This window comes from Carassius carassius, chromosome 37 (genome assembly GCF_963082965.1).
Source record: "Carassius carassius chromosome 37, fCarCar2.1, whole genome shotgun sequence".
NCBI classification, from domain to species: domain Eukaryota; kingdom Metazoa; phylum Chordata; class Actinopteri; order Cypriniformes; family Cyprinidae; genus Carassius; species Carassius carassius.
In genome coordinates this window covers 7,006,571-7,026,741 of record NC_081791.1, presented here as the reverse complement: position 1 = coordinate 7,026,741, position 20,171 = coordinate 7,006,571, and the positions used below count along the sequence as shown (strand labels likewise).

Genomic DNA, 20,171 nt, shown 5'->3' with positions numbered 1-20,171 from the left:
AGTCAGTTGCTTGTCAAAACTGCTCCAAAATCCGGACCACACAGACAGAGAGGCGGCTACAATCTTGATCTTGCTCTTTCTCGCTCCTATATGCATTTGCATCTTTGCATCCCCTACAAAATTATACCCTGGTGAACATTTTCACCACAACCTTATAGTTACTCTAGACACCATTACTGAAGTTTTTTACATATTCTGAAGAAAATGTGAGTGTTGCGTGCCTGTGATAGCCTGTAACCTGACTAGGTGTTTTTCCAGACCCTGTGGTTACTATGGTTAATGTTTATAAGGCATGTATTGTCACTCTCTGATGTTGTGTATGCATTGCATTGTTTTCTTCTATTCCTGACTGTCTGTCTATCTCTGTCCTCTCATTGTTGAACATGCCTGGATGAATTGTCGGAAAAGGAAGCATCTGATTATATACAAACAAAACAAAATGGGTATAAAATTGTTGGTCGTAGGATGTTCATCGACCCCAGTAAAAGCCCCAGTATTGTTTGCACGCTGGTGCACTATTTTAGCCTATTGGCTGTGTGCCTAAAAAGTTAAAGGGATAGTTCACTCAAAAAATTATAATGTATTTAATCAATCTTAATATATCTTAATAAAGATATATTATTATAATTTTTATAATAATTATAATATATAATATAATATAATTTTTTAGCAATTTTTTTTTAATCTGACAGATCTTTTCTATATGATGACAGTTTATATTGAACTTTTTCAGAATAAACATGATGATCTGATTGGTTTGACATCATGACATCAAACCTGGACTATATACTAGTAAATAGATTTTTTGAAGTTGTAAATAAAGCAAACATTATTGCAGTAGGCTTTTTAAAGAAAATACTATTGCATTCTTTTTATTTCAAAATTTCAAATGGAACGCTTCACCCAGAAATGAAAATTTGCTTAAATTTTACTCCTAGGCCATCCGAGATGTAGATGAGTTTGAGATTTGAGATTTGGAGAAATGTAGCATCGCATCCCTCGATCATCAGTGGATCCTCTGCAGTGAATGGGTGCCGTCAGAATGAGAGCGTAATAAAAACATCACAGTAATGCACTTCTGGCTAAAATATTCAATAATCCATAAAAACACTTCCTCCCCTGTTCTCCTCTCACATCAAAATCCACCCACATATTTGTTTAGAACTGTTTTGGACTGTTTTCACTGTGCATATATTCCTGATTAAGAAAAAAGACAAATAAATTACAAATAAAGGACTCATACAGTATTTTAGTGGGAAGTGACAATCTGAAGTTAAAAGTCACCTTAATTGTGGATATATTTATTACAAACACGCATCTTTTCTCTTCACAAGACATTAATAATTGATGGACTAGAGTGGTGTGGATTACTGGTGGATTATTCTGATCATGTTCCACAAAAATATACTAATATAAAGGTCCAACTTGAGGGTGTGTGAAATACAGGATTGCCTTTTGGATGAACTGTTCTATTAAATGGGTGATTATGGTTTTGGTTTGGTTGGAATGTTTTAAATACATTTGTCAACAATGAGTTTAGGAAACATGACCCAGATTTGAATAGTTTGGGATAGTTAGAAACGATTAGCACAAATGTCAAACAGTCATAATTTTAAGTTTTTTCCCGTTTAAAGCCTCAGAAATGTGGCCTAGTGGTTAGTACATGTGCTTCGGACACATTGAGCTATGTATGGTGCTAATGCAGGAGCTACAGGTTCAAATCCATGCAATGACACATCCGCTAATATAACAAAAACATCTCAAATATAAAAGCAGGGCAAAGTCTTGCCTGCAATGTGCTTTGTTTCAGAACATCAGATGCGTTTAGAGGATAACCTAATTGCAAATATAATTAAATATGCCATAAAAATGTGTTGTGTAAAAGCATTGTAATGGGAAAGTTTTGTTAGATTTGTAGACATGATTTCGGACTGTGATAGGGATGTTTTCATTGATCTAACTGCGTAACACTGTAATCAATGCAGTGTGTATGATATCAGTGAATATCATAACAGCGATACACTTAGAGGAAGCATTTAAAGAATGTTCCCCTCAAAGTGTGTGTGTGTGTGTGTGTGTGTGTATGTATGTGTCTCATCTTTCTGTGATTTCATGTGAGTGTATGTGTGTATCCTGGCCTCTGGAGAACACTCATCTGTGTGTTTAGCCATTTTAATGATAACCATATTCTCTCTGCTCACCATGCCGTTCATAATGACGCATGTTGTTGTTTTCAATGAACGAAATGAAACTCATATGCTTTCTGAGGCCCCCCTTGCATTTATACGATATTTAACAGATAAACCCGCCTTTTGAAACTCCTCATGGGCTTGTGTGTGTAGACATGACTATTAATCATGTTATTACAATGTAATAAATGCACTTTTAACAACAGATAGAAGAATTATGTCTATATAACAATTAATTATCGAATAACTGTGTCATAAAACCTGCCAATCAGTGCTACAAGATAAATGTGATGGTAAACATCAAGATTTATTTTATCGGAAGATGCATATTTCATCAAAAATTCACAGTTGTCTCTGTGACTGTCTGTGAATAATGTTTATGTAAAACATTTTTATTAAAAGCGGGAATATTTGAGTTATTAAAATCTATAAGAATATCTAAATATAAATATGTATTATTTTTCATATTTATTAAAAAAAAAAACATATTCTTTGTATCTGCAACAAGTCTAGATTATAAAGCAGAAGTCAAGTCTATGTGAAAATCGAGGTTAGCTAGGTTAAATAAGTAAAACACGTTACAGTTATATTTCATGTTATTGGCTTGATCGTGGAAATGAAACTTAAAGGTTCACATGGCATTTATTAGTAAATCTCAAATATGGCAGAACTTTAAAAACCTCAAAAGATTAACTTTGCATTACAGTGATACATTTTCCAATCATGTTTTTTCTATTTCTTTTCCAGCTCTGTGAAAGCATCAGTTGATTCCCAATGTCTTCGCTCCAAAAATTGAATTAAGAACAGTGAAATTTGTCCCGATGTGTGTGCAATCAGACATAATAATAAAGTATTTTGTAGTGTAATGCTCTGACCTAAAAACCTCATTACAGGGAAGTTAGGTTTTATTATTATTGTGTGTGTGTGTGTGTGTGTGTGTGAGAGGGAGAGAGAGAGAGAGAGAGAGAGACAGAGAGAGAAACACACACAAAGAAGTGGACAGACAGACATGTTAATTCTTTGTGGTTAAAATTTCCCTCATACTTGTGAACTAAACCCAACAAACATGAACTGAGCTAAATTAGTTCTCTACAAGAAGTGTTTGCAGGACTAAAGACCAATTGAGACCAAATCTAATGGAATTACATTGTACACAAGTACATTTGCAATTTTTAAATAACTAATACAAAAACCCATTCATACAGCAGTTTGATAACTCTATAATTAAACAATAAAAATGCAGAAGATATTTGAAGGAATCGTTTGCCAACTGAATATGTCATCACAAAATGGACAATATTTTTCACTTTTGTGTCAAAACGTGTCTGCAGATGTGTGTGTGTGAATTTGTTCAGCTGCATGGTGATATAGCTGCATATCTTTAGTACTTAACATGGTAATGATATACTTAAAATACTTTACAACAAATTGAATTTAATGTTTTCAGACAATTAACTGCAATTTTCTGCAATTAAACTTAGTCTCAATTTACATTAAGTGCAATTTGTTGAGCTTATGAGTAGTTTTTAAGTAGGCACAATCTTTATGTGTAATTTACATAATTACTTCTGTTGTATTTGGAGTATGATTAAAGTGTATTGCTGAATGAATGTAATGACAAGCATTATGATAAACTCAAATTTAAGGTCAATTCTACTCAAATGTGTGTGTCATGTATTTAAATAAACTTTTATTTGTAATTATGTATTTATAATGATGAAGTTGCAGTGGAGTACACCTAACATATAGGCTATTTATTTTAAATGAAATATTGAAAAACACATTACAGTTCAAATTATACTTTACATATACTTTGCAAATGATACTTGAAATATGCTTTAGTATATTAGTCAACACATAAATGTACTTCTTTAAACCAGCAGAAGAAAGAAACAGCCACAGGGCATCTAGTACATCATTTATGGAAAAGAGCTGAGTGAAGTTTTTTTCAAAAATTATTTTTAGTATTTTCAATGGAATTAAAAATAATTTTCGAAAAAACTTCACTCAGCTCTTTTCCATGCAAAGATAGTTTATAGTGGCAATGACCAGAAACATCATAAGAATAATGAAGTATAATAAAATAGTCCACATGATGATACATTACATTCACACACCTTATGAAGTGAAATGGTGCTGAAATGTAAATAATTTTGAGTGAATTTCCTCTTCACTTCAGTACAAATACAAAACATTACATATGTTAGGGAATCTAGAAGTCAAATATGCCCTGATGTGTCAGTTTCCTTCCCCCTATAAGCACAATTATGAATGAGAATGAAGAGCTTCCAGCTATATATATATAAATAAAGGTGACTTGACTTGGAAAAAAGAATACTTCCAAAAGAAGAGCAACAACAGCATTCGTTCTGTTGTTATTTCATTGCCTGTTGTTGTTATTAGCACTTTCTAATAATCTGACTGTTGCTTTTTAGCATCTGATGTTCGTTTTCCTGCTATTGTCTGGCATAGATGGCCCCGGCCTCCTTAGAGCGCGTCCCTCCCACCTCTCCGAATCCCCCAGCCCTCCCTTCAGCACCAAACACACACACACTCTCTCTCTTTCCTCTCCTTTTCTTCCTCCGCTTGCAGCTTCAGACATTTGGGGAATCCTGAAACAAGTTGTTCCCACAAAGAGGCATTGCCAACTTAGTGTAAGTAGACTCTGAATGAGCAGAGGAAACCGAAAGAGGCTGTTTCACTAAGAGCCTTGACATTCCTGCCCTCCCGTGTTCGCTCCTTCATATCTTTCGCTGTGGACACTGACTGCGCTGGCTGGACACCGTGAGACTCAAGATTATGGACATAGAGACCTTGTAGAGCCCAACACACTGCATGTACGCCCGACTTGCTGGTAAGTGTCTGTTTTAAGATCTCTCTCCAGCTATCATTTCATTTGACAGGAAGCATCATTAAGAGCTCACTTCAGGTCTCTAGAACTTTTCCCTCAAGTTTCGGCTGAGTAACATCTCAGTCCTCTCCGAGCCTTTCCTGTCAGACTTTCTCAAGCTGTCTTTCTTCCCCCGCTGCCTGGGATCATTCGGAGCACCTCGACTCAGATTACTGGCTTCCTCCTGTTGTTTGCTGGTGCAGGTTTTCTCCTCCATGCTCTGGCTTCGCGCTCCCACGCTCTAGCGCAGAGGGGAAGGAAAGCGCTGATAAGAGTTTAGGAGTCTCAGGGAGAGTGGCTTTTGTTAGCTGCCTCGGTGTGCGTCTTAAAAGGAGGGGAACTTTTAGTAGCATGCAAGCCGTTTTCTTCACTTGTTTTGTTGTTTTTGGATGTAACGTCTCTTTTTTATGGGTGGAGGGGTGCAAAAATTGGAAACAGACCCACCCTGAGTTGAAGTGAGTCAGACGGCATATGTGCATCTGTGTCAGTCTGGGACAAATAACACTCCCATGACTTAGAAAAGGCAAAATGAGTGATGTCTCGAGATGTTGGACAAGGGAACTCTCCGATGGCTTTAAATGGCTTGGATGGGATTTGTAATATTTTGGGTTTGGGAAGCGGAAAGGGAGGCTAAGGTGATTGTTGGTGTGTGTGTGTTCTGGGTGGGTGGAATAAGATTGGATATCTGCTGCCATCCACTCTCTTAAACGTTTTTCAGAGGTTCCTTAGCTGCTTCTTTTCAAGAGTTGACTAAAAGGGGTTATTATAAGTTTTTCAGATGACTGTATTGGTTTGGGTTCTTTAACACACCAGTAGATCTCAAACGATGCCATCAGGATGTAAAACCATGTTTTGCCTACCAAAAGTGACTAGAACTTGTGGGTTAATCATGTTATTACAATGTAATTAATGCAACATGTAGAAGAAATCTGTCTTCATATCAATTATTTATAGAATAACTGTCATAAAACACACCAATCAGTGCTAGAAGATAAATGTGACAGAATACATTTATAGATTTATATTACATATAGATGCATATTTCATCAAAAGTGCACACTTGTCTCTGTGAATGTTTGTGTCAGATATGATTTTGTCAAATACTCGAGATGCTTTAAATGGCTTGGACATGATTTGTAATTTTTTGGTTTGGGAAGCAGAACGAGAGGATAAAGTGAAGGTGTGTGTTTTCTGGGTGGGTGGAATAAGATTGAATATCTGCTGCCATGTATGCTCTTTAAAGGTTCATTTGCAGCTTCTTATCAAGGTCCACTTTTCAATAGTTGACTAAAAAGGTTCTTTAGATGACTGTATCGGTTTTGGATTCTTTAATGCACCGTTTGAATTAAAAAGGTGTCATCAGGCTACAAAACCAGATTTTGCTTACTAGAAGAGACTAGAACTGGAATGAGTAATTATTTACCGTATTTTTGCCTCGTCATGGACTGAATAACGAGTTTCTTCATTGAAACTGAAAGCAAATGCATTTATTTAGAGTTTTTCAAGGATTTGATCGTTTTGTGGACAAGGCAGACTCAATGGTGGAGATTTGGGAGGAAATGCCCTCTTCTCACATCCATGAGGAAGTGGCCTTGTGGCCAGCCTTGTGATGCATTTGTCCCTCAGACTGATGTACGCCTGTTTCCCCAAAATCTCATGGCTGCTCACTTTTGTCTATGTGATATGCCCATTTTAACATCAAAATTGGGAAGTAAACGTGCAATATGTTGAAGTCTTTAGTTTTGAACTTTAAAGGGAGAAGCTCTGGTTATGCGTGCTGCCAGTTTCTGCTGAAGTAGTCAATGAAAACTATGTCATAATCCCTGAAGACCAAACCCTGGAAATTTGACATGATTGCAAGACACTTGGTAGCTTATGAACTAATGTGAAACCCAAGTCAGATTTGCTCTTTGTGTTTTCGGAGTGATCAAGCTTGTCTCAAGTGGCCTGAGATTCCCATGTTTCGAGGGGTATTCATTTACACATGGATCTAAAACCCTCTTCCTCTCATTATCCGCTCTCTGCTGTACCCTTGTCTCTCTGGAGCGCCTGTGCTCTTAGTGATAAGACTGAGTAGCGGTAGCTTTTCCTGTCCTGAGCAGGAAGACTTGCTCTCTGTTCAGCCACTGGCTTGTCCTGTATACATCCTCCGATCCACTGGGGATATCAGTGTAGTGTTGAGGGCTGCTCTGGGATCATCCAGCTGTTGGCATACTGAACTGCCCGTCCATCTGGACGGCCACATGCTGCAAACTCTCATTGTTTAGGTAGCAAAGATACAATCAGCTTAGACGTTCACGGACTGTTACTTTAAAAGGGCTGTAAACAGTTAGTCTTGGAATACTTTGCATAAAATGTCCATACTTCCTGACAGATATAAGAAATATGTGTCTTGAGAAATCAAATGTAAACAGCAAATGAGAATCTGACACATTGGCTAATCAGAAAGCTTGAATGCCAGTGGCATAGGTTTGGGGTGGGGTTTGTGTTCAAACAGTGATAAACAAATATGCGGCTAGGCTATTATGGGTGAGAGTTAATGAGTTGCAAAATGGTGGCTAGGGTGTGTAGTGTTGCTAAGGCATTACTAAATAGTTGCTAGGGAATTGCTAAGTGGCTGCTATGCTGTTCTAGATGGTTGTCAGGGTGTTGTTAAATGATTGCTAGGTGTTTTGGGTGGACTTTGGGGTGTTGTCAAGTGGTTTCTAGTTGTTCAGTGTGGATATTAGTGTGTTGCTAGGTGGTCATTGTTAAGTGGTTGCTAGGTGCTCTGGGTGGATGTTAGGGAGTTGCTAAAAGGTTGCTTGGTGTTCTGGGTAGTCGCTTAGATTAGATTAGATATAACTTTATTGTCATTATGCAGAGTTAGCATCTAACCAGAAGTGCAAGAATATCGTGCTTTATTTACATAAAAGTGCAGAGTAAGTGAAGCTATGATATACAGGATGTACAGTGGAGTTTCTATATACAGTATTAAGCAGAGTATATACAGAATATAAATATGAATGCAATGTAGGGACTGTATGTACATTATGAACAGAGCAATGTAGGATTATATACACATTATGAACAGAAGCAACATGAGAACAGTGGTAATAAATACAGTTGGATTAGTGTGCAAAAGTATTGTTAAACAATGTATTCTATGCAAAATAACAGTAGTGCAATGAAATTTTTATAGAAATAGTTTACTGTGCTTTGTACAGTAACAACTTTAGACAGTGTAATAGCTAGAACAGTGTGCAGTCTGTGCAAAATATGAGTAGTGCAAATACATGTATGTAAAGTACTGTGACCAGTGCAGGCTAGATTGGTGGTGGGGAGTTCAGAAGTGGCCTGTTTACTGGCCTGTAAACAAAGTCTGTGTAACACTGTTTTACCCTGTTTTCAACATTCAGACAAAAATGTTCAATTTGATTACTGAAAGTAACCCTATGATCGACAATTTTAGTGATGCCTGTCTTAGCAGCACCCCTAATCTCTCCGGTCAGTCCTGGAAACGTTGACAGGAAACATGATCTCTCATCATCAAGTTCTCCCAGAGGCCGTCTCACATGAAGCCCTGGGGTCAAGAGGGTGATGAGGTCACCTGACTGCACATCCTTTCAAACAAAGATCGATCCTTAAAGCACTCCATTCCCAGACACGCGGACACACGTCTACACCATCCACATCAACAGCCCAAACGAGCCCCTCTGCACGGTTTCATGAGTACTAAACAAACATGAATTTTTATTTCATAAATCCATTTGATAAATGGAATGGAAAAGCGTCAGTAGGTGGCACAAAAACATCTGAACCTTTCAGAACACATCGGGTGCAATCACTCACACAAGCCGCCTGGACATACTGCTGGAGTATTTTCTGAGCATGGCATGACACTGTAGCTCCATACTGAGCAGGATATGAGAAAACTATTTTTGTCCTCAACAATTTAGGGATGTTTATAGAGTCGTTCGTCTCAGATGTGGTCATGTGTTTGATGCCCTCCTCTGGTGACTTCAGTGAACTGAATAAATAAGAAACGTCTATAAATAAGTGCATGGAAAAGCCTCTAGTCTCTGTTATGTCTTCAAACCACAAAATAAGACACTCAGTTTACATGACCAACTCGTTAAACGTGTGGTGGATTGCCTTCAGTCAATTTCCTGTTGAGCATTAGGTGTTTGTTTCCACCTTTCAGCATATGTTGAGTCACACAGGACGTGCATGCTGAATAATTTTGAGCATTGTGATTGTCATTTTATCCAGTGACCTGGTGACCTTTTGTGATGCAGCAGCATTGGTTTATTCGTTTATTGTTTGCATTTCTCATCTAGCGATGGGTCTGCAATCAAAGGACAGATATCTCAATATGAATATACTGTATATGTGTTTCATATCAGATTCCTCTGAGTCTGAGCTAAAACATTTTCAAAGCACTGCACACTGTGTGTTAAGAGTTGTCTCAGTAGATATTTCTTAAGGAAATTCTGGAGGAACATCTGAAATAACTTTCCTCTGAAATGTATCACCAAGATACTGGAAGTAATTATATTGCTCATGGGTTAAATTTGTCATAAGTGCAAACTCAATGTCAAAACCCTCTTACGATTTTTCTCTCAATTAGAGGATGTCATTATGTTTTGCGCTTCCTTATCAGTCACTAAACAAATGTGGAGCACCGAAGGGAAAAACCTGCTGATGGCAGGCCAGACCTTTCCTGGATAAACACACATGGAATGGCCAGTTATTAATAAATTATTTTCCAGGGAAATCTTTACTGTAGCGCTCTGATTCATGATGAATAGCTGTAAAATCATAACAAATCATGCTTTTATTGCACAGATAGACCTGTAATGGTATTTTTCATGGTTGGTGAGATTTAAACTGAGGAACAGTTTATATCTCCAAATTCTGACTTTTTTTTCTTCAGAGTTAAAATTATATCTTCTTATTTCACAAGTCTGCGTTTACATATTTTTTTTTTTCTTAAAATTACAACAACAAAAAGAAAAGGAAAAAATTTTAAGATATAAAGTAATTACAATTACCAAATTGCAAATTACAAATTGCAATTACCTTTTTAAATGTTTTATTCTGTGGTGGAAATGGGCTTCTGTAGATTTTGAATGCATAGCATTTTTAATTCATTTTAAATTAAAATGTTTTCTCTTTTTTGCATACACATACAGTACTTTCATAACTGTGAGCATTTGCCCATCAGGACTGTCTGGATCATGAAATAAAAAGAATGTGAATGATTTGGGTTCAGGTTTCTTTTCATTTTGGTCCACAGGTGGTATTTTCTGTTGACCAATCCACACTTATACCAGTTTTTATCTTTCTTTTCTTTTCATTAATTCCTCTGTGTGTTGGAGGGCTGACTGTTTTTGTGTGATTCCTGGACGTGACTCAGAGCATGACAGGAACTCATGCGTTACTCATGCATTTGAGGGTCTTCAGCACCGCGCCGCTGTCTTGCGCGACGTAACTACTGAAACTGACGTGTAAAGCCATCGAGGGCTCCATTGTGTCACTATGTTGACCCTGTTTTCCACGCTGGGCGTTCTGCACATCTCAGTTTCATCCGTATCCTCAACGTGCAAAGACATCTGAAAAGTATTGGACAAACATTCTGGACTGAAAGTTCCTGACATACTTTAGTAAACATTTTTATAAAAGGTTTCATATGCATGGTGTTAAATACTTGTGGAGCTAACAAGTCAAAATGTACTCTTTCTTTCTAAATATGTGATCCTGGTGTTATTGTGCACAATTCATCAGTACATGTTATTTTAAAGATAAAAATATCTACTTTTTTGTGTAACGTCTCCTGACCGATGGACAAATAACTGCTGAGGCTGCTGTTGGGGTGATGCAACCTTTCTGAAACCTTGCCAGTGGTTACATTTGGACATTCTGCATTGCAATTAGGATTTGTCAAGATGTGCTCAGGTCTGTTGCATTTGAATATGCATCACATTACACAAGTAAAATAACTTAGATGATTTAAATATATGTAATATAGATATAAATATATATATATAAAAAAAAAAAAATCTACAACCAAAATTACTACAACTAAAAAAAATAAAAAAAATAAAAACCTTATAGAGATAAAACAGCTTCAGAATATGTAAATTAATAGCTGTCGAGAAATAAGGACTCTTTTGTTGTGCTAAAAAAAGTTTTTTGTGTGTGTGTTTCATTAAGGCTGTCATCATGAATGCACAAGCATGTAGCAATAATTCTGTGAAATTAGTATATGACATTTGATTGTCCCCGATTTCTAAATGTTTATAATAATGTGAAACTAATAATATCGATGATGATGGTGATGGTGATCATAATTCTTCTTCTGGATCTTAAATTCTCAAAGGTACATCTTAAATTGTAAGTTTAAAAGCAGCAGAATGTAAGCGTGACCTTTCACTGATCTGTTGTTTGGCTTGACCAACGGTTTCAAGCTCAGTCTTTCAATACGGCAGCTTCTAGGTGTTTTTCCTGTGTGTGACAGATCTCAGAACTGAAATACGGTAAGGACGACTTCAGTTTAACCACTGAAAGGAGCTGATGAGCGTTAGCGAGAGAGAGGACGAGAAAGAGCGAAGACGAGTAGAGACACAGCCTGGGGTTATTTTTAGTCTTTCTTTCCACCTCTTCCACCCACCTTTTCAGGATTGTTGTTGTTGAAAAAGGTGGGCCCGCTGTCGAATGATGTCAAATGTTTTCAGTGGAGGTACAGCACGTCCACCTCAGAGCTTGCTGGGAATTACCCCCGTCGCCTCGAGCTCTTTCGCCATCCATATCGCTCCGCAAACTGAAATCTCACTACAGTTTCCACACGGGAAAGTCTGTGCCTCAAAAAGCCATATGAATGCATTTATGGTGACTACTTTTTCCATCATACTTACTTTTATTTGACTGGTTTTATTAGGGCAAAAAGTGAATTATATCTGTGTCTTCTTTCACTATGTTTTCTTACTCTAATCATTCATGGAATCCAATTCAATTTACTGCACTTTATTTAAAAATAACAAAAAAACAATACAAAAAAACTGCCGTTTCCTTGAATTTGGTCTTTTTGTGGCGTTCCTCATTTTAACCTAGAGGTTCTCATATTTATATCTGTCTCAAAGCATTCTGTAAATCTCTCTAGAGACGATTTTAGGGAATTTAAGAAATTGCTTCTCTCAAAGAAAAACGCAAGACTTCTTGCTTCCTGAAACTCCATCTGGCAGTTAAAGGAACAGTACATCAAAAAATGAAAATAAGATGAACATTTACTCACCCTCGGGTTACCCAAGATGGAGATGAGTTTGTTTCTTCATCAGAACAGATTTGCAGAAATGTAGCATTGCAGCAGTTGCACACCAATGGATCCTCTGCAGTGAATGGGTGCCGTCAGAATGAGAGTCCAAACAGCTGATAAAAACATTCCAATAATCCACACCACTCCAGTCCATCAGTTAACATCTAGTTAAGCCAAAACTGTAAATATATCAAGACATTTATAACCACAAACCATTGTTTCCAGTCCATAATCCATAATATTGCTATAGGAATGTCCTGGATTCAATACAAGCTAATTACAAGTCAACAGCATATTTATTAATATCTTAAGTTTACTTGTAACATTAATTCTGATGCAGTCCCAGCCTCATAGACTTCAATTTTATTTGCATTAATGCCTTTTCTTTTTCGTTTCTATTTTTGTAATTAAAAATTGTTTTATATATATATATATATATATATGATGTTTTATATTTAAATGTTAGTATATCCTATTTTACACATAAAATGGGACATGATATAACTATATTCAAAGATGGAACAACATAGCTGTTCAAAATTAACACAATTAATACAACTTTACAGCTAAAAAAAATGCTCTAGAATGACTCCTCTTAAGGTTTTATACACTGTTGTACAAAAGTCTTGGATCATTAGTATTTTCCAAAATGGTTTCAATCATTTTGCTATAAACTGTAAGAATCCGGTGAGATTTTTGTTTGCTTCTCTCAGAGATCTGATCTGATCATCATCAATCTGTCTTAGATTACATGAAGAAACAGAACAAACTGAGACAGACTGAATCCAGAAGAACTGTGGCTTCAAAAAACCTTCCTGCAAAGCTACAAATTGCATTTCAGTGGCATGTTTTCCTGTTTCTATTTGGCGAAATTTATTTATATACAGAAATTGATTTAGGCATGCATATGATATGCAATGGTTAGTTTTAGGGTTGTTGAGAAGGTAGCAACACCAACAACGTGACTATCAAATGCACACAAAAACTTTGTTTTATATGCACGTCAAAGACATGAGTATTGAATGCATTCTGTGTATAATTAACACACAAAACGCACAATTTTTTTTTTCATGAAAACGGGCTCGAAAAACGGTGTAAATCTACCTTGAACAAATGCTGATTTAAATGCAAAGGATTGTCACACCAAATGTTGATTACAGTTAATAGAAGTTAATTGATAAATACAATTTATTTATGACATTGTTTTTCATTTTACAGCGTTTTTACACGAGTGCCTAAAACTTTTGACAACACTGTAGCTTTGCAGGTGGATTTCAGTGATTGCTGAAATACATTTGCACAGTACTTTAATAAACCATATAAATATAGTAAGGACTATATATATATATATATATATATAAGATGGAACAGTGTGAGTGTGTTTTTCTTGAAAAGCCCCTCACTCCCTTCTATGTTTTTTCCGTGCTGTAGTACAGACTGGTGTATTGATGTGCTGGTGGTCTCTGATCTAGGTGATCTTCACATGTCAAATGGTTTCCAGCAGCAGTAACTGAACTCTGAGCACCGCAGCGATACGCTATGAGCTGCCCACACTTACCCACACACCCAAAAACACTGGAATGAGAGCGTGGAAACTCTTCATATATGCCTCTCTTCACACCTCATCATCCTGTGTTTTTCTTTTTTTTTGTGTGTGGTTTTTGTTTGTTTTTCTATGCACATTGTGCTTCATTGTTTACTAAAAAAAGAGAGTCTGAGACTGTTGGCCATCATTTCCAAAACCAGAAACCCTGCGCAGTGACCTGTGCGTCACTGAGAATGAGAAGATTGTGTTGTGCAACTGCACTCATTAACTTCAGTGTGTGAGTTAAAGGCTCATGATGTGATAACAGCCTGGATTACTTTTCAGGTTTTTACAGATTTTTTGTCATTTAAATGCTGAATAAAATTATTAAATTGTTTTGAAAAAAAAAATCAAACATTTTGAATATAGTTTGCACAGATCTTTCTATAGTATTACTTAACTGAAATATTCAGTAAACTTTAATCAGCGCTTCACTTTATTACTTTTAATATTTGCAAATAAATAAATACATTATATCATCTATATATAATGTGCATATTAACAGTAATAACAGGATTTGCAGCTTAGCTAGTTATGAGAAAATAAAAGTCAGGCACAGTACAGAACTGGGTGTGAAAGGGTGTGAAATAAAACCACTCCTGTATATTTGCAGGCACTGTTACTGCCAAATAAACCTTGCCAAATTAACGATTATGAAGCTCTTAAAGAGACAGTTCACCAAAAAAAAAGTGAAGATTGCAGTTTTTATTGTTGTTCACTGAAAAACGTATTCACACTTCCACTGTGATCACTATGAAGTGTCATTGTATGGAAAATAGTGGTGTGAAGATTTGTCTCCTTTTGTGTATGAAAGGAGGAAGTAAGTCATACAGGTTTGAAATGACATACGAGTGAGTAAATGATGGCAGAAGTTTGATTTCAGTGTGAATTTTCTCTTTGAAGACACTGATTAAGGTACAAGTCTATTACAGAACCACAAAGATTGGCGTTTGTGTAAAATGCACACGACAGTGGTAAAATCTCGTCGCGTGTCTTCTCAAGGCAAGTGGTGTTTGTGTGAGTCACCGCTGCAGTCATTATGAATGAAAAGATTCCCCAACTCTATGCTTAACCTTTACCACTTCTCCCATGCTTGGGTTTTTTTGCCAGGCTTGCAACTCCCCAAAAAACGGCGTCAGGTTTCAATGCAACTGAAGAAAAACCAATAAAGCAGAAATAGTCGAGCCGAAATCAGTTCCAAATCCTAACATTCCAAGAGCTTGAATCCTATCCAAGATTCTTGGAATTCTGCACCTCCCACGAGGCTTTTGTGCAATTTTAAACTCCTGACATGGGATTTTTAATTAGCGACTGGAGGCCAGTCTCAGCCTGAAGCCAAAGTAAACTGTGAAGACACTGTAGTGCTGCAGTTTGTGTTTGCTTTGTCTTGATTTAGTCATGTTTGAGTCACATTATCCGAAGTGTATCGCCGCTCAGCACCCCACCCTCAAATACTCCTCCCTAATAATCCCTATTCCCATCACACACACACACGTGATCTTTCTCCTCAACGCTATTTTATCTCCACACCCTCTCTTTTCTCTTCTCCTTACACTCCTTGCATCTGTTTTGTCTCCATGTTTTCAGTGCCTCTCCCACTTGTAGCTCTCTGGCCCTGTTGCCCTCTGTTTCTCTCAGGACGCTCTCCTCATCCAGCATTCCTCAAATTCCTGCAGGGTTCTTAAGGGACAGATCCTGCTGGCAAACCGTCACACATCTCCCTCTCTTACATGAATCATTTTAGTGTTTCTTTTTGGTAGTTTTAAAATAATAATGAATGAATAATGGAGCATACAAGTACTAAAAATAGAATATTAAAATAGATTTACAAATACATTTTCAGGGAGCAGTTGCGGGTTCGGTGCCTTGCTCAAGGGCACCTCAGTCAATGTATTGAGGGTGGAAAGAGCGCTGTACATTCACTCCCCCTCCTATAATTCCTCCCGGCCCGAGACTCGAACTTATAAACCTTTGGATTACGAGTTCAAATCTCTAACCATTGGGGCATGAGTAAAAGCCAGAAAAACTTAATTCTGAGATTAAAAAGTAGCCAATAACTTTTCTATTTTTCTATTCTGTGTCAGAAGCATACTTGATTGGGCAGTAAAGGGTGCAGCTACAGTAGGCTGAGAGCTGAACTGCTGACATTTACCCACAGCAGAGCCGGCTCTGTGCATGACTCTCTGTTACTGTCTGTCCAAATGCCACGGAGAATCCGATTAAAGCTTATCAATGGTTGCTATTATAACAGCACACATCCCAATCAAACCTGCCACATTAGCAGAGGAACACTGCCATGCTTTCACTGTGTGTGCATGGGTTATTTTAGAGGAAGGTAGTGTAGCTGAAATTGAAAGAGCACATTGAGGCACACAGAGATGTAATCAAATCTGGCTGATTCATATGACTAGTTTGCTGGCATTCACAGCCATTAGTTTCCCAATACTGTGCAGAGAGAGAGAGAGAGAGAGAGAGAGAGAGAGAGAGAGAGCAGTGGTTCTGTACGAAACAACAGGAAGATATCTTGTTCTCTCTAAAAAACACCAACAGTAACGACATTATTATTACGGTATGGAGTTGGTTAGAAAACAATGTGAAACTGACCTTCATCTTATGGTATAATATTCCTCATTTACCAGGGTGTTACTGTGCCATCATTTAGGTGCTCTGAACAGCTGTTAGAAAGTTGCTGTGTAGTGACAAGGTTTATCTGGATGGTGATATTGGCCTTCATCGTACTGTATGAAACATTTTCTACTTACGAATATCTTCCTGAGACTTTGGAAAAAAATGTGATTGCTGTGCCTCCATTCAGATCCGTCACAATGCTAGGGTTTTCTGGGTTGTTGCTAGGGCATTGCTGTGCAGTAATCAAGGTGTTTTGAGTGGTTGTTAATGCATTGCAATGTAGTTGTTTGGGTGTTCTGGTGAGTTTCAAGGGGCTATGCAGTCATTCAATCAAGGTGCACTGATTTCAGGGTGTTTTAAGTGGTCTCAGTGTGTTGCTATAAGATTGCTTAGGTGTTTAGTGGCTGCTCTCGGTTGAATAACTCTAGAATAGACCCTAGGATATCCTTCAGTGTATTGTTAGCAGGGTTTTTGCCTGTTTTATCACCAAATTGTATGTCCAGTCATAGCTGGAGCAATAGTTATAATAATAGTGATGCTTGACTTAATAATAAACTCCATTGAGAATAATCACAAGAAAAGATGACTGATCATTTTACCCATCATTGCTAGATGAAAAACATCACTCATTACTCAGAAGAGCAGAAAAGACTCAGTTTTCTCACCTGACAGGACAAACATGACAATTGGTGAAACTCGGTCAGCAGAGAGAAACTGCTCTAAATCAAATCACTAAACCGTTTTCCCCCCAAAATGTAAACCACGAGCACTGCATCCTGTGTGTGGACTGACATACAGCTAAGCTGTTGGAGAGGATCTCATTAGTGTGAAAATTAAGTTTGGGTTTGTCGGCAAGAGGAAGGAGAAAAGTGAATAATGGTAAACAGCCTCTGTCTTTGAAACACTCTTAAACTGGTGGCCATTAGGAAACCATGCTGTGTTCTCTGTGCATATGCTGTACACTTCTGCATTATATTAAAGACTTTAGCTGGGTTTTCACAGCCAGTGTCACATATTCACATAGAAAACAGTTGGCAGCGAAAGCCTAATTCTCAAACAAAGCAAGTTTTATTCTTTGTTTTGCTCATAAACATGGGTGAATAGTTCACTTTTGGGTAAACAGGGTAAATCACATAAGTAAATTTGTCATTTTTGTGTCTGAATATAGAAATGTGTGACTGAGAGGCTGAGCACTTCCTGTGATTACCGAAGAAAGTGCGTTCACTATACTCCCTCTATCTCCCTCTAACGCTATACTGTTGATCACACATGAAAAAAAAAAGATGAAATCACTTACGGTACATGATGTGAAGATAAATATTAAAAGCACCACAGCATGCAACAATATTCAAGATTTGCGTATCTTTAATGTCTGATATGAAGACGCTCTGCAGATATTTAAAGTCTAAGACAGATTTAAAAAAAAGGAAAATTGCAGTATATTTTAATGCAACTATTTATAACAAATGATGTTATCAGTATTACGGTTTGACTGAAATGTTATAATAGTGAAATGATATAAAAATGAAACATGATTTTTTCAGTATAGTACATGTCTGTTTTTCCCCCTTTCTGCTGTAGCACTCGAGCTGACATAAACTCAAGTGTATGCATGAACAGATGTTACGTTATCCAGCAACACAAACTCAAAATGTTGTTCTTTCAACACCAAGGAATATCAAATGATCAAATTTACTTACAATTGAATAGTGACCTAGAAATTTCTTCATAAATTTACTTAATTTAAAACAAAAAAAAATATTATTTTTGGTTTCGAGCCCCACTGGATGCTCTACATTTATAGAAATATTTGCATTCAATAGAATATGATAGACATTACAATCCTAAACATGCTGAAAATCAAGTCTTTGCTGGCAGTGCAGGAGAGTTTACTTTGATGCACATGTGTGTGTGTGTGTGTGTGTGTGTGTGTGTGTGTGTGTGTGTGTGAGTGTGTGTAAGTGAGTGTATCGCCTGTTCCCCTGCTGTGCTGCTTCTCTGTCAGATCGTGGTCTTGTTATTTTCAGCTTCTGCCGGATATGATTCAGACTGAAGGACTGTGTAATTATAACGCACACACACACACACACACACACACACACACACACGGATGAGGGTTTCTGGTAAGACTGTTTGGGATCCCCCAGTTAGAGGAGCATTTTTAGATGTAGCACAACACTGTTTTAGTTTCATTATGTGTATATGTGTGTGTATGTGTTCAAGGGTCTTTGTTTGGTTCCTCTGCCCTAGAAATGATTTAAGTATTTAAATAGCATTGAGGTTTTATATGCTGGAACCCACTTCACTGTCAAACCGACATGTTTGACCACACACACAGCGCATGAAAGGAAAAGTGCAAAGACTTGTATAAAATGTTTTTCGTAGCAGTGAAAATGCAGCATGGGTGTATGAGGCCAGAACAGCAGTTGAGGTGCATGTAGGTAGGTTTTGAGACACAGTCAGTGTACGCCAGTGACAAGAACTGAGCGATCGGGCCTCACAGAGGAAATCAGAAACCCACTGGAGACCGCCACTGTGTGTCCTGGTTTCTGAGAAACAGGTCATGAAGTGGTTTCAGAGCGCGTGTGCTGCGCGTGAATGCTGACCGGTTCTGTTTTACTGAGAAAGACAGAAAGAAAAGAAAAACGCCTGACTGACATGCACTGAAAGTACATGTGCATATGCATATAATGTACTTTTGCACAATCTTGCGTCATGCATGGTTGTTGTGTTTTTTTTCATTTATGTTATCTCTGGAGGAAATCAAAAGGTTTCCTTGGTATTGCTACTGGAAGATAATATAAAACTCCTAAAGATGAACAGAGACTCAAAGTTTAACATGAGTTAAAACGATTTTAGTGAACGTGTAAAAAAATGTAATCAGATTGTTATACCAATACATTGTCATTTATTTGCAAATTGCATGAATTAAGTTCGCTTTACACAACAACATATCAATTCGAGCAATGGCTATAATTTATTTTTGATGAAGACAAACACACTTTTTCTTTTAAAACTTTTAATAAAAAGAAAAGTATTATTATTATTATTATTATATTGGTAATTTAGCAAAAAAAAATTCAAGACAAATCTAGAAAAGAATTATTGATATTTTGTGGAATGACGATGATATATATATATATATATATATATATACATATATATATATATATATATATATATATATATATATATATATAGTTTTTTTTTTTTTTATCTGTTAAGTCGTTGATTTTTCTGGAGTCCTGCACCTGCTTCTGAAACATGGTTTAGCTGGTGAGTAGTTACACAAATTTTAAGTACACTAGAGTGCAGTGTGGATGTGGCTGCAGCCTCAGCCAATGAAATAACAGAGAAGGAAACAATGCGAGAATGCATGCGTGAGACGTCACACGCTATTTTTGGAGAACTCCGCCCACATTTCTATTTTCGTCCGCCTCAGGGGCGGGGCTTAGCGAGAAACTTGTAATAACTCACTTTCTCCCTCTCTCGCACCACTGCCGAACATCGTTGCTGCTCTCTTTAATGGATGGCAGACCACTAATTGAGGATTAAGACAAACTTTAACTGAGGAAGCATTTGGAC

At 37.1% G+C, this 20,171-nt stretch overlaps 1 protein-coding gene across 1 annotated transcript in view; it reads left to right on the top strand.

Moving 5' to 3' along the window:
* Positions 1-4,731: 4,731 nt before the first annotated feature.
* LOC132117910 (histone deacetylase 7-like) overlaps positions 4,732-20,171 on the top strand; it is an 81,727-nt gene continuing 66,287 nt past the window's right edge. Inside the window, exon 1 of the mRNA XM_059527271.1 lies at positions 4,732-5,043. Coding sequence (XP_059383254.1) covers positions 5,025-5,043 — 19 coding nt within the window. The 5' untranslated portion in view covers positions 4,732-5,024. The remainder of the gene's footprint in view (positions 5,044-20,171) is intronic.